Genomic DNA, 14,767 nt, shown 5'->3' with positions numbered 1-14,767 from the left:
TGCCCGCTTTGCTGCCTTGTCAGAGATTCAGAGGAGGGAGGATTCCGTTGAACTTCCAGCTCGTGACTCAGTGGAAAGACATGCCCGTATAAATACTGAAGAAGAGCTGAAAAATTGGAATATTGAGCTGAACAGTAAAGAACTGTGTCAAAAATATGTAAGTTATTTTCTCTGTACGAGGTTAATAAATAATTAAAAACATATTAAATGTTTTCTTTTAGCGGGAATATTTTTTCAAGATTATCATTCCCAACGCGTACAACGATAAAGGAGACAACGCTTGCTACACCATAGTCGACTGCCTTTTTACTCGGGACTTCTGGACAAAAATGACTTGGAGTGGTATAAGCCGGGGCAATAAAGCCAAACAAGGATTCCGCGAGTTTGGTAACGTAACACAGCTACTTTGCAGCATAGTACAAATTGGTGATCCATCGTATACTGCAAATAAGCTTGAGATGTTCTGTCGAAACCGTCTCTTCAGATACAGCAAATCTCGATCCACAAATCGTAAGCTTCGAAGGTCGGCATGCAGGAAGTGACGAGGCACCAAAGCAGTAATCAACGAAGAATCGATTCCAGCCGAACAACCCGATGAAACTACTCATCGCAAACAACCCGATGAAACGACAGAAACAGATCAGTCAGAGAGCATGGAAGATTACAGTTCAGATGAAGACAGTGGAGGGGATGATGACGAATCAAATGAAGGAGGCCTTGAGAACGAAAGTTGTAGTGGCGACGAATGATTTGATTTCTTTTTAATATTAGTGCTAGTATAAGATCAGAGATCAGAGACCAGCAATAAGGATTAGTGGCTCAACGATGTCTGTCTGTGACTGTTTCAGGTCATAGAAGTAAATGTTTTTACATCATTTTCGCAATATTTTTTTATTTTTCTCTCGATTTATAATACTTTTGATTAGTATTTCTTCACGACATCTATTTTTTTTAAATCGTATAAGTAAAATAGAACATAAGAGGCGTATCATACGGTTAGATTAATAGTTTTTTCAGTAATGGCTGCGGTTGAAATGAGCATTTGAAAGAAAGTGAATAAAAAACAGTAAATTAAAAAAAGAACTGCGTTAATAATTAATTACAAACGGAATCATAAATTTATGTTATTGAATTGTATGGATAAGAGGTATGAAAACCACCCCGTCTTCCCTGATTTGTGGTACCAGTTTACAAAATAGATTGTCGCTTTAAATAAAACTTCGCTTCTTCGAAATATTTTCTGGGCTAAGCTTAGAAATATAGATATGAAGAAGCGATGATCTAAATGGCTTTGGAAAGTAGTCTTTCTTGGTTATCACTCTATGGCCTTCTATAAACAATCCTATTTCTTTCTGAACAGCTCCAGTAACACCTACAATTTCAAATTCCTTGGTTAGAAACCACTTGTCACTGAAATCAGTGCTGAGCGTGAAATTAGAGAATACAATTATAATTCTGTTACCCTTTCTTTGGATCGATGTGTTGGATTGATGCTGCGAACGTGAATATTTCGAATTATGCGAGTTATTAGGTATTTCTGCTTCTGTTATACGAGCTGCAATCTGAGCTAGTGGATTATGCCCTGTTTGAATCAGCTTTTTCAAGGAATGCATATGATTTTCAAAAGGATACGCTGAGAAGCTATTGAGTGGCCCAAACTGTTCAACTTCGTCGGCTATGTGACAAAGGTTATGGATATTGCTGGTTATGTAATCTATGGCATATAAACACTTAAAATCCTCTATAAAATCTAATAATAATGATCTAGCTACTGGTATGAGGTGTTGGTATTTCACAGAAGAACAAATTCTTACTGCACAGAAAAGAAGAAGAAAATGATCGTAGTATTTTTTGGGAAGGAAATCTTTAAGCAAAGCAATGCTGACATAATTCAGAAAATTACGATACTCCAGTCCTTTCCACAGAGCTACGTAATCTAAAGATCTCATCTGACGATGGATTTCGATAGGAAATTTTATAGCAATTAATATTTTTGATATATCTCTTTTCTGAGCACAACTCCACTTAGCCTTCATGGACATCGAACCCGTACGCCAGGACGTCAATAGTCTTTTCATCACTCCTAACTCTAATAAGTGTAGAGAATCTCCTACAATTATATCGCTAATCAAATCGATTGGTAATTTTATCAATCCGCATGCCATTTGGAAAGATAGGACTATTCAGCACTTGCACCATGGAAAATGTGTTTATTTTATCTGAAATTAATTTAATTAAATCGGTTCATCCATGCAACCGTTACAACACGTTACAGACAGAAATTGAAGACGTCAGAAATTTTTCAAATGTAAACAAAAACTTTTTTCTAATTTCTGAACTAAAAGCGTAGAATTTCTTCGCTTTTCCATTGTCCATCGATTGATTAGACTATGGGCAAGCATATTATACAACCAGTGCCGTGGACTTTGTCGCCAAACGATAAAAAAATGCCGGGGGTCCAAAATATATACTTCGAGGGTCCAAAATGTATTGGTGTGTCCAAAATAATGAAAAACAGTGTATCACAATTCAATTATTTTCGACGTCTTTTGAATCTTACATGACCGTATGGGCATTTTTATCTCGTAGAGGAAGTTTTTCTCTACATTTTGATATGTTTTTTGACTTGGTTACGCTGTGCAATTAATTAATTGGGACAAAAATGTAAAATCACTTCCTTAGGGGGTCCAAAATACGACCGTTACCCTATAATCGAAAGTGTGTGTCCATTAATAACAATTCCTGATTTTAACAATGGGAGAAGTTCATCGATAAACGGACTCATAAATTCATTCACATCGTTTGGTTTTCCATTACCGTAGTAAATTCCGACAACGAACGGTTGGATGTAAGGGTACTCGTGGATATTACATAAGATTGGCCAGAAATTCTTCGTTGTGCTCTTGTAGATGGGTAAACCATCGATGTTTACGTTGATGGACACACATAGGGGAATTCGGGGTAAAACCGACACCCTAAGCTTATTGATAAAATTTATGTACTTTAGCTTGTTAAACGAACCCAAAATTGTTGTAGAATCACATATTGGTTATAAATCTATCAATCCTTGCAATCGCTGGATGATATATTAAGGTGATATAGTGATTTAAATCAAATTGATATTGCATCATTTTTAGGTGAGACAATTGAGAGTGCGGGTAAGATCGACACCCTGTTGGGGTAAAACCGACACATGCACTTTGAGTAAAATTTATACGTTGTAAACATCACCATCACATTTCATATTCGAAAGAATGCTTTAAACATGACTTTCGACATATATGAACCCTTCCTCTAAAGGATCATACACATATTACGTAAATTATTGAGGAGAGGCCAAAGATCCACTAAATAAATGTGAAATTTTCAAATGTTCCATGCTAAGATTATAATGTTAGGGTGAGTACACATGGATATTATTTATGTGTTCATGTAATGTTTACGTAGATAAAGTTCTAGCGAATGATTGGTTGTGAAAATAAATACTGTTTTATTTTTACAAAACAGAAAAGTGTAATTATTTTAAGATAATAAAAACTGTCGAACCCAGTGGCGCAACCAAGGGGGGGTTTTGGGGGTCAAACCCCCCCCCAGAGCAGATTTTTTTTATAATAAATTTTAAATATATTTTTGAAACTCAATACCAAAGTCCACAAACACTGGACCAGTAAGTTGTATTGACAATTATGTTGTTTTGAGTTGTGGATCTCTAATTTGAAGACTTTTGGAGGAGTTAAAAACGTAGTTTACTAGCTTTTTCTGATAAATTAGCCACAGATTTTCGAAGAGAAGTTTGTATCAAACAAACATGCAAATATGTTTGTATATCTATACCGTTCAAAAAGTTGTTTGATGCAAAATTCGATGCTTTGAAAAATCTTTTAGTTAGCTCAGCATTTGGCAAATTTCAAGATCTCCAGATAGCACGTGAATTTCCGGAGAAGCAATTCTTTAGTTTTAAGTATATGATTACAAATAAAAACCCTAGGAAAGATTATGGAAGATGGTGATTCCATTGCTAAGCTGAAAATTCGTCTACAATATGGAAATGCTTCAATATCTACAATGCTGATTTGCCCTCGACAAACTGCTAATGACAGTCGCAATGCTTATTACTGCGACTTGTACTTGAAAGATTCTGATAGTTGAAAAGTGTGTATAAAATGGGATTTCGGATGGACGGAGAAACTCGATTAAAAATCCAAATATTACTTCGGGAGATAACATAATCTTGTAATTCGCGGTTGGTAATAAAAGAACAAAGTAAACACATTTGACATTAGCAAAATACAGCCAAGTCGTTATAAAAGTATGCATACAGTATTGGGTATTCATACAGGCCTGGTTGCCAGAGGTTGATCCTTTACAGTGTATGTGTGCGCATCCATATGTAGCTTGGATAAACTTTCGAACAAACTACGCGATATGTAATACGCATTTTGGAAAACTTCACCAGGTACAAAAGATTTCCTTTGAATACACAGCTAAAAACATGTTGTAAAATTAAGTTTATTTTCATGCACATATTTGGAGCATCAAAATAAACCTAAATATAAACGACCAATCCATTATATTTCAATCGAATTCACTCTAAATTTACACGATCATGTAATATTCAACCATTTTTAGCTGAAAATTGAATGTATATTCATTTAAATTTACATGATGCTGTAACAACACACGAATTTGATTTATTTTTACAGTAAACTTCAGTTTACATCACATTGAAAATTAAATATTTTTTTCTGTGTAGAGTTGTAAATTTATATAAAAATGTATGCCCAGAATGGAAGAGAAAAGCTTAAGTTTGCATTTGGTGTTATTTTTTTCTTATGGTAATCTCGCAATAAGGCTGATACAAATATTAATTTTCTTTTATGTCCGAGACCACTTGAAAGGTACGAGGGGGGGGGGGATAAAAATAAATAAGGAACAAAAAAATAAAAATAGAAAAAAAGTTATTTTTTTGAGTTTTTATTTTGAACGATAGTTGTTCAACTTTTTTCAATCGTCCTCTGGACCTTTATTTTACCTGTGTTTTACTTCTAAAATTAAAAAAATCCCAACTGATGCCAAAAAATTGATGAATCTTTTTTTTTCTCCCCTTCAAAATTTTCGGATTTTTGAAGGGGGGGGGGGTGACATAAAAGAAAATTAATATTTGTATCAGCCTAATTTTAAATTATTCAGCCCGAAAGTTTTTACACCCGTTTTATTTTACCAAAACCACATAATCTTCAGCTTCACAAAACCCCCCCTAGAGCCAAATCCTGGTTGCGCTACTGGTCGAACCTCATGGTTTGTAAATAAATAATAAGATTAATTTATGTGAAAATGTTTCAAATTCTGTTAATCCTTCAATTTTAAATGAGAAATTTTTCTTCAAGCTTCATCAAGTAAGTTGAAACGTGATAACATAAAAATGTTTTTTTAATACTTAATGATAGCTTGTAACAAGTTACATAGTGTCATATTTTACATGTTAACAAGTTCGCCGTCCATGAACTTCACTGGAATTCAAAAATAAAGACTCACATAAACTACAGAGATAGTCCTCCGATTAGAAAGATTCCCTGAAATTAGGTTATGAAGCAAAGAAAGGTGTCGATTTTACCCCAAATGTAAGTGTCGATCTTACCCCGAGTGGACATTTATTTTTCAATAGCGTTTTCAGCTGTCGTAAAACCAAAAAATAATTTCTCCTTCATGTTATATCAACGTAATAATAGTAAATGATGATGTAGACGCAGAACAAATAATGACATTTAAAAAATTTCACATGCGAAATAGTTAAAGAATAACAGCCAAATATTGCAACTGCTGTTGCTTCTATGTTATTCAATATGATTTTGTTGTTTATTTTGGCAGTTTATTGGTAGCGTAAGTTGTAATGTCATTCGAAACACAACATTTCACAAGTTAAGATAGAGCGTGATGGAAACTGTATGAAAATCTGCTCAAAACATGAAAAATCAAAGGGTGTCGATCTTACCCACAGTGTCGGTTTTACCCTGATTTCCCCTACTGAATTGTTGATATCACAGAATATTCTTCTTAAGCTGTTCTCAAACCCATGGTGCCAGTATTGTCCGTTTTCACCCATTGGACATATAATCAAATTTCTTGGAGTTGCCATGATGGTACGAGGGTCCTTTGGAAGTTCTAACGCCGAGAAGATTTAACAGTGATTTCAACGCTAGTTGTGAAATATGATATTCACATGACCACTTCCGGATATCTGAAACGATATTTCGTTCATCTGCTATGGGCGTTAATATGACTATAAGAATAATAAGCAGTAGGTTACCTTTTACGTTATACTCAATTGGAATAACATTTTGTTGCAAATCATCATCAGCAGTATAATTTGGTACGGCTCCGAGTCCATTTTTTGCATCATTGTTTTCGTTTGCAAAACTATTGTTTTGCTAATAGAGCTTATAACGATCTCGGTGCTTTTTAAGTAAGCGACTGTAAGTACCACTTTTCTTTAGTTTCTTTAGCTAATTTTTTGAAATTATATTGAGCATATTGACTAATAGAGTAAGGTGGGGCAAAAGTTCGACCTTAGTGGTATAATCAAAGTTTCCAGGAAAACAATAGCAGTTAAAACAAAACAAATACCATACAGTGAACCTTCAACATATTGGCTATAATTTTGCTGAACAAACATGTGTCAACATATTTACCCATTTTTAGTTATAATAGTTTCAAAATTGATTGTCTTAAACGAACTTTTGCCCCACCGGTGGGGCAAGAGTTCGAATCTAGTGTGGGGCAAAAGTTCGCTGGCTAAAACACAAAATGTCGATCCTTTTATGACAGGCATACTTTACACCAGCCGTAAACTTAAGTTTGACGAAAAATACACACTAAATTTTCATCATAAAATTGCCCAACACCGGGTTGATTGTAATATACTCAAAAATAGCAGTTTTTCGCAAAACTAAGTGGAAATGTAAAATTTTGGTGACAGTTTTCACACGATCAGACAAATTTAACGAAATTTGAAGATAATGTGTGGATTTTAGGCAATTCGCTAATTTTTCCATGATTTTATACATGAGTCGAACTTTTGCCCCGCTGATTCGAACTTTTACCCCACTAAGGGCCAAAAATTGTTTTCAAGCATTTATTCAAAAACTAATACACCTCAAAGCAACCTTATGATAGGCCTAGAAACGCCCTTGCATAAAATATTGAAAAAGATTTTATCTTCAATTGGTTCCATGCAACGAAAGTTTGACCAAAAATTACAATATTCATGTCAAAAAACAACAAATAGCCATAACTTTTCCAAATCTCAATCGATTTTTATGATATTTGGATTGAAAGTCTCTTACTTGAATAGCATTTGGACTACCATGACATTTATAAGATTTGTTTTGAATTGAGCTAGAAATCTTTAAAAGAAACTCTTACCCCACTCGAACTTTTGCCCCACTTAACTCTATTTAAAACGAATTCAACAACTGTTTCATGTTTCTGTCACTCCGGATGAGCTAAATTTTTCATACTTCGAGCAGAACGTAATGCGATGTTGTATCAATCATATTAAGAATGTTTTTTTCATCCTAATACGATCTTCAGTTTTTAAAAATGCTAATTATGTTTAGACTATTATACGATCAATTTATGACTCCATGCGAACATTCTGAGATTTTTAATCCACTCCAACGTATTCAATCGTTATACAATCGTATGTTTTCATTAGTTTGAGTTTAAATATCGTTAGATCAACTTTAGGTGATTGGATATACAATTTTGACTTAATTTTCATTTTAATGCGATGCAAAATATATATGGATATACGATATCTGGTTATCTGGGAATGCTGTTTTAATAGCTTGTTTGTATGATTTGTTATTGAATAATATATTACAATGTAGAGTCACATTATTGGAGATAATAATATGTGACGTGTGAATCTATTTTATTTTTGTGTTTAAAACTACGTTACGTGTAAATTTAATATTATTTTGGTGTGTACACTAAGTTCAAAAAGGCCATTTCATTCTATTGAACGTTATCAAAATCAATTTGAGACAACCAATTGAGGACAAAATAGCCATGGTAAATACCCTACTGATATAACACCATTTTTATACTTTTGGTTTTATTAAATAACTCGATAGAACATATTCTAGTTACTAATTTGACATATTTTTCCGCTTATATAACGGCTGTATCATATTTAAGCCTTAATTTTAGAAATTAGTCCAAGTTTTAACCGGTTTGTTCTGATTTAATGTAATTAAAAAAATAGCAATACAGAAACATCGACTGGAAGCATTTAGTTTCAAGTGAAGATAGCTAAGACACGGTTTACGGCTGCTCACATAGCAATTCGGTTAGATACTTAAATACTAGCACAAATCCAGCAAAGCCATTGTGATATGGTTTTGGTGTAACGAGTGGCATAGTTTACAGATCGTTTCAAAATTGTTGAAGGCCTTCGCAAAATGCATTGAATATCATATAGCTAATACAGAGCTGTAATAAAATTGCATAGAACCAGAATAACGGAATGCTATCGACTGTCCAGAATGTCGTGAAATGCTACAAAAGATAGTAACAAAATACTGTTCACACGGGGGAAAATGGTATACTCTAAACAAGGAAAAAGAGTCATGATTTCGGGAGGAACATGTATTTTTATTTTATGAAAATACATTCCGACCAAAAGTTATGCAATCATGAATCATTTTACCGTAACGCCATCTGTACGTTACGTTTTCATTTTCTGACGAAGGAAAGTGGCAATTTAAATCATGAAGTATGTATGCTGGAACCATGAATGAAATTCATGAAAGTATAGACAAGATTCCAGTTTGTATTTGTCATAGGTAAACAAATAGCATGAAGCTCGAAATCGTTCCTGTTTTTGTACCGGTAGTTTTGAAATAAAACATGAACGAACATTGTGAGATGTGGGGGGACGTTTCACAAGCGCACAGTCAAAATCGCCGACGAGTTTATCAAGCAAAATCTTTGCTTAACGTCAATCATTGCCGGGACTGCATAGTCAGGATGAAAGCTTGGAAGTATATTATGGAACATCTAACAGCTCTGGTAGATTAATACTGCCAAGAATGCCATAGTTCCGAAGAGCGTGGTCTCCAGTTTTACCTTTTTCAGAAACAATTTTTTTTTTAATTTCACTCGAAAACACCACCGATTTAAAAATACGCTTAGATTACGATGAAAAAATTGACAGTAACGCCCTCAGCACACAAATACTTGATTAGAAGACATGGTTTCATGATAAGTAGTCATGACGTCATGAAACATAAAACTTTATGAATTCATGACTTTTTGTGCATGCATCCGGCAACGGTTTTTTTTTTCTGTGTATCCATTCAAAATACTCTTGCTCCATATCTCAACTTCTGGCGGTCTGAATCGGCTGCAATTTTAATGACAAACTAAAAACAACCTGAAATGTTGTCTGCAGCACATTCATTTTATTGCTGTCATTTTTCGAAAAGTTTCAAAGAATTGTTCAAAAACAAAAGTAAGTTATCAAGAGATTTTTTTAAAATTAAATTTCAAAACAATAGGTTCTGGGTTGTTGGTGTGTTCGGCAAACTCGAGTAATTGCTAAAAGTGAATTTTTTTTACAGAACCGAACATTCATAATCTACTGTTTTGAAGTTATGTCAAAAACTTTTGGTAACCTCCTATCATTTACGAAAAATCATCTTAAACTTCTTGAAAAATGACAGCAATGAAATGAATACGCTGCAGATTAAATTCCAGGTTTACTGTAGTTGGTCCTTAACATTACACACAATGCAGACCACCAGAAGTGGAGATACAGACCACCAACCATGGGAATTTTGTATGGAAAAACGGATTTGGTTACTGGTTACTGATATTTGTCACTAACTGTAGGTCAAACAGGTTATAATTGCTTGAACAACATCAGTGCTGTTTTCGCCACCAATGAACTCCGCAGAACACGACGTTATTTTTCGATGAAAAAACTTGCTCGTCATGTTCCAGTTTGCTGACTGCATTCTCCATATACGAACAACGTTTCCCGAGGTCATGCTTTTCCTTTGTTATTACATCGTAATTGAGTTGAAGATCGCGTATTACTCCAATTGCAGAATCGATTTGTTTGGCCAGAATGCATCCTTTATCAGCATCGTACAATTTTTTGCTGGATGGACAAACCGTGACCCGCCGAAATATTTCACAGCACTTTGATGAGCCTAACCAGGCAGAGTCGGATCGTCTCAGTCTTCTCATGCACAATCATATAAATTTTCCCTCCGGTCAATTGAGGTATTTCCGCGCCTTGATGTATACACTCAGTTCCAGTTTTCCAAGGAGCACTATGTTAATTGGGTCCCTTAATAAAAGTTCGTCGCTTGAATGATCGTTTCAGTCACTTAAACAACCCATCGCTCGTCTTATTGAAATTGTTCCCAACAACGAGATACGGGTAAAAATATATTTCGCTATAATCAACCATATAATAAAATCACTCACCCACAGCATCACGAGACACTTTTCCCAGCCAGGTAATTACACCGTGTCGGAACGAAACCCGGATCGTGCTCTTCCAAATTGTTCACTTTTGTTTTCAATTAGCTTCTTGCTGTACCCTTCAAGAGCACTGCAGTTAACACGGTCACACTCTAGTCACAAGGCTTCCAAACCGTACGTAGTTGGGTCCCAACGAAACTTCCAGTGCCGGATTCCAAACACCACTTAAAAACCACTGAATACGAAAGGTCTTCTCACAAGGGGTACCACCAGAAAAATTCAACCAAAGGGCTTTTAAGCGCTTATTCAAGCTCGAATCGTCACTTAACACTCCCGGGATAGTTTGTCGCGTCCACTCGCGTCGGATGTCGTTACCAGACTGATCTGCAGCGGATCGTGGCCTCCAAGAAGCGCTGCGAGAAAATCGTTTCGTTTTTCGGTGTCTCCAATCCTCGCTTTTCGTCCACCAGCTAATCCAGTCAGCCGTGCAGCAACGGCTTCTTCTGAGCTTCACGTGGTCTGCCGTGAAGATGCTGCTGATGCACATCCCAAAACAAACGCCACCTTGGATGGTGTCGGTCGCGCCTCACACGAGAGAGGAATACCTAGCGATGATTTTTGTTCAAAGAGAGCGCGCGCGCGAAAGGGCATGCGATGTTTTCGCTCTCCAGCTCCGCTCACTCTCGCGCAGCATCTTCACATCGAGAAGAATGCGCGACATCGAAAATTTTCCGTCTGCTGATGCGCGTCACGTTTCGTGGGTGCAGCAATAACATCAGCAACATTGAGAATGCAATTTAATGAACGAAAAACAAAATGTGGTGCAATTGGGTGACTTTTTCTAGCCATAGGATGGTAGGCATTTAGACCGAACCAAAGAGCCGGCTGACGGTGAGGAAAATATCCGACAAACAAACCGGCCGCGTGTAGAACATCCTCGTCGTCGTGAGCGCAAATTGACGATCGGTAAAGTTCAGCGCACTTCAATCTGCATCCTTGAGCGGCGGACAAGACGATGTGATGAGACGTTTCAAATCAGACTGTTAATAGTTTTCTTTAAAAAAAAATTGCTGCAGTTCTGAGTTTATCAGATATTCTATATATCATATCAGATTCTGATAGAGACGTCTAGTCAAGTTAGAGGGCAACTAAGTAATGAGGTTTATTATTCAAATTTATATTGTCGCTTACTATGATCTAACATCCCCCCTTAAGCGGCAATTTAATGAATACTTAACATTTTTCTATCTTCAAACAGCTTTGTGTTTGGTATCGGTTTGGTAAAAATATCTGCTGCCTGAAGATTCGATGATACATGGTTCAAGTAAATGGCCCTAGATGCTAGTTGTTCCCGTACATAATGGTGTCTTATATCTATGTGCTTGCTCCTTGAAGAGTAGCCCACGTCCTTCTCCGCCAGGTTGATGGCGCTCTTGTTATCGCATTTGATCGGCACTGGCATTTCCGCACCATGGAGTTCTTGACGGAATCCTCTCCACCATGCCGCTTCCTGGGTGGCCGAAGAAAGTGCCATGTATTCAGCTTCGGTAGTGGACAGTGCAACGGTGGACTGCCTCTTCGAGCTCCACGAAACTGCACCGACATCATTCGCCCAATCCGCATCGCTGTAGCCTTGGAAATCCTGTCCTGGGTCAGCACGGTACACTAGCTTGTGATCCTTCGTCCCCTTCAAATATCGAAGAATTCGCTTTGCTGCCGTCCAGTGTGCTGATCCCGGGTCGCTACTAAAGCTGCTGACAACACTCACCGCGTAGCTGATATCCGGCCGAGAGCATTGGGCAACGAATTGCAAACCATTAACTAGCTCCTTGAACGGAATACTGCTCATCTTTTCTCTTTCTTCCGCCGATGCCGGCTTCATCGCTTTGGTCAGCTTCTGATTGACGTCCACCAGATTCGGAGCACAGCTGCTGTTTCACCTCGTCCACCAGCGCTTGATTGTTGGAAAACAGCAGGAAATCGTCAACGTAAACCGTTATGATGATCGCCTTCCCATCTTCGAATCGGTAATAAACGCACGAGTCATACTGCGATCTCTGGAATCCAATCGCCTTGAGTTTTTGATCGAGCTTCTGATTCCAGACGCGACTGGCCTGCTTCAAGCCATACAATGCCTTCTTGAGACGGCATACCTTCTTCGGAGCTCGTGCGTCCCGGAATCCCTCCGGCTGCTCCATATAAATCTCCACTTCCTGCAGCTCGCCCTGCAGGAATGCAGTCACCGCATCCATTTGATACACCAGGAGATCGTACTTGGCTGCCATCGCCAAGAGGTACCGCACGGTCGCATACCGTACGACGGGAGAGTAGGTCGCATCGTAGTCCACGCCTTTGACTTGTGAGTATCCCTTTATCACGAGTCGAGCCTTATGCCGCTGGATGGAGCCATCCGCACTGGTCTTCAGTTTGTACACCCACTTGCTCTTGAGTGCTTTCCGACCTGCCGGTAGATCGACGAGGGACCACGTGTCGTTGTCGCACAACGATCGATGCTCGGACTGCATAGCTTCGATTCAGCAGCTACGGTCTGGTCGGTCCAACGCCTGTTGGAAGGTGTCCGGCTCTCCAGAAATCTGTGGAAGATGACGACGAAAGCATACCACTGCAGATCGAATTATTATTCCACTTGCCTCCGACTGGGCGCACCCAGTCACTGTGCCCAGAATCGTGTTGCGGCCCAACATCTTCTTCCTTTTCGTGTGACGGGAGCGCAGTGATGGACGACCACGCTAGGTCTGGACGATTCTCTGAAAGTGCGTCACCTTGAATTCAGAATATTTGCCTGGTACCTTGCGCTCCCTCGCGCTACGCCTCGTGGTAGGTTGTGAAACGTTCCGAGTTAATTGCGGAGGGAGCGCAGTGGGTTGCTGCACTACAACTGGAACGGGAACTTCTTCATTCTCTTCGAAGATGGCCACCGGGGATGGCACTGTTGTCGGATCCAGATCATCAATCATTTCGTCATCTTCACGCTCCACATCTTCACTCAGGATAACCACGTCGCGGTTGACGAACACTTGTTTGGTCGCCGGGTCGTATAATCTGTAGCCTTTGGAACAGTCGGCGTAGCCAACTAGAATACACGGCCTGGATTTCGGATCCCATTTCTTCCGATTCACTTTCGGGACATAGGCCATCGCACTCGATCCGAACACCCGCAGGTTTGAAACATCTGGCTTCCGTCCGGTGAATTCTTCAATCGGTGTGACTTGTTTGCCTTATGTCAGCGATCGGTTGATCAAATACACAGCCGTGGACGCCGCTTCAGCCCAAAATCGCTTGTCTAGACCAGAATCGAACAACATGCATCTGGCACGCTCTACAATCGTCCGATTCATCCGCTCTGCTAGCCCGTTCTACTGCGGATTGTAGGCCACAGATGTCTCATGACGGATGCCGCTTGCCTTCAGGAACTGTTCAAACTTATTACCGACATATTCGGTTCCGTTGTCGGTCTGGAAGCGTTTGATGGACCTATCAGTCTGCTTCTCGACGTACGTCTTGAACTCCACAAATGCGTCAAAAACTTCTCCTTTGGACTTGAGAAAATACACGTACGTCATACGGCTGGCATCGTCAATGAACGTGACGAAATATTTGCTTCCTCCTATCGATGGCTTCTCCATCGGTCCGCATAGGTCCGAATGAACCAGATACAGCAGCTCACTCGACCGGTTGCCCGTTGCCTTGAATGGAAGTTTGTGGTGCTTACCTTCAGCACACCAGCCACATGCGGGGATATCCTTCCCACGGACGTCGATACCAGTCAGCATTGACGGCAGACGCTTCACGCTGTCCAAGTTGAGATGTCCGTATCGTCTGTGCCACAGCTCAAGGTTCTCTCCAGGTTTTTCAACGCACGCCTTTGGTCGGTCGTATTGCTTCAGCTTGTACAAACCGTCCTCCACTGTACCAGTTGCGATGGTTTCATCGGTGGATTCGCTGCTAACCTCGCAAGAGTCCTTCGAAAAGCTTACACGGAACCCTTTGTTGCATATACGGCTCACCGAAAGCAAGTTGACCGCCAGGTCTGGAACATACAGAACATCAGCAATATCTAAAGTGCTACACCTTCAGCATCAGCATCAAGTTTGACCCTGCCGACGGCCGGAACGGGAACTTCGGTGGCATTCGCTACAAAAATGCTCTCCGTGACTTCTCTCTTGTCAATCAGCGCCCGCTCAGTCGAACACATGTGCCGACCTGCTCCAGAGTCCAGAATCCAGTCTTCCCCTTCGAGCTTCGGTTTCTT

General features: G+C 39.0%; 1 protein-coding gene across 1 annotated transcript in view; it reads right to left on the bottom strand.

The window, feature by feature from the left end:
• The window catches only part of LOC5564914 (transcription factor SPT20 homolog), a 167,288-nt gene extending 156,332 nt beyond the window's left edge, over positions 1-10,956 (bottom strand). The window contains exon 1 of the mRNA XM_021839202.1: positions 10,498-10,956. Coding sequence (XP_021694894.1) covers positions 10,498-10,506 — 9 coding nt within the window. The 5' untranslated portion in view covers positions 10,507-10,956. The remainder of the gene's footprint in view (positions 1-10,497) is intronic.
• Positions 10,957-14,767: the final 3,811 nt, after the last annotated feature.

The sequence above is a fragment of the Aedes aegypti genome, chromosome 1 (genome assembly GCF_002204515.2).
Source record: "Aedes aegypti strain LVP_AGWG chromosome 1, AaegL5.0 Primary Assembly, whole genome shotgun sequence".
Taxonomy (NCBI): Eukaryota; Metazoa; Arthropoda; class Insecta; order Diptera; family Culicidae; genus Aedes; species Aedes aegypti.
The sequence above is the reverse complement of the archived record's forward strand: the minus strand, read 5'-3'. Positions and strand labels throughout refer to the sequence as shown.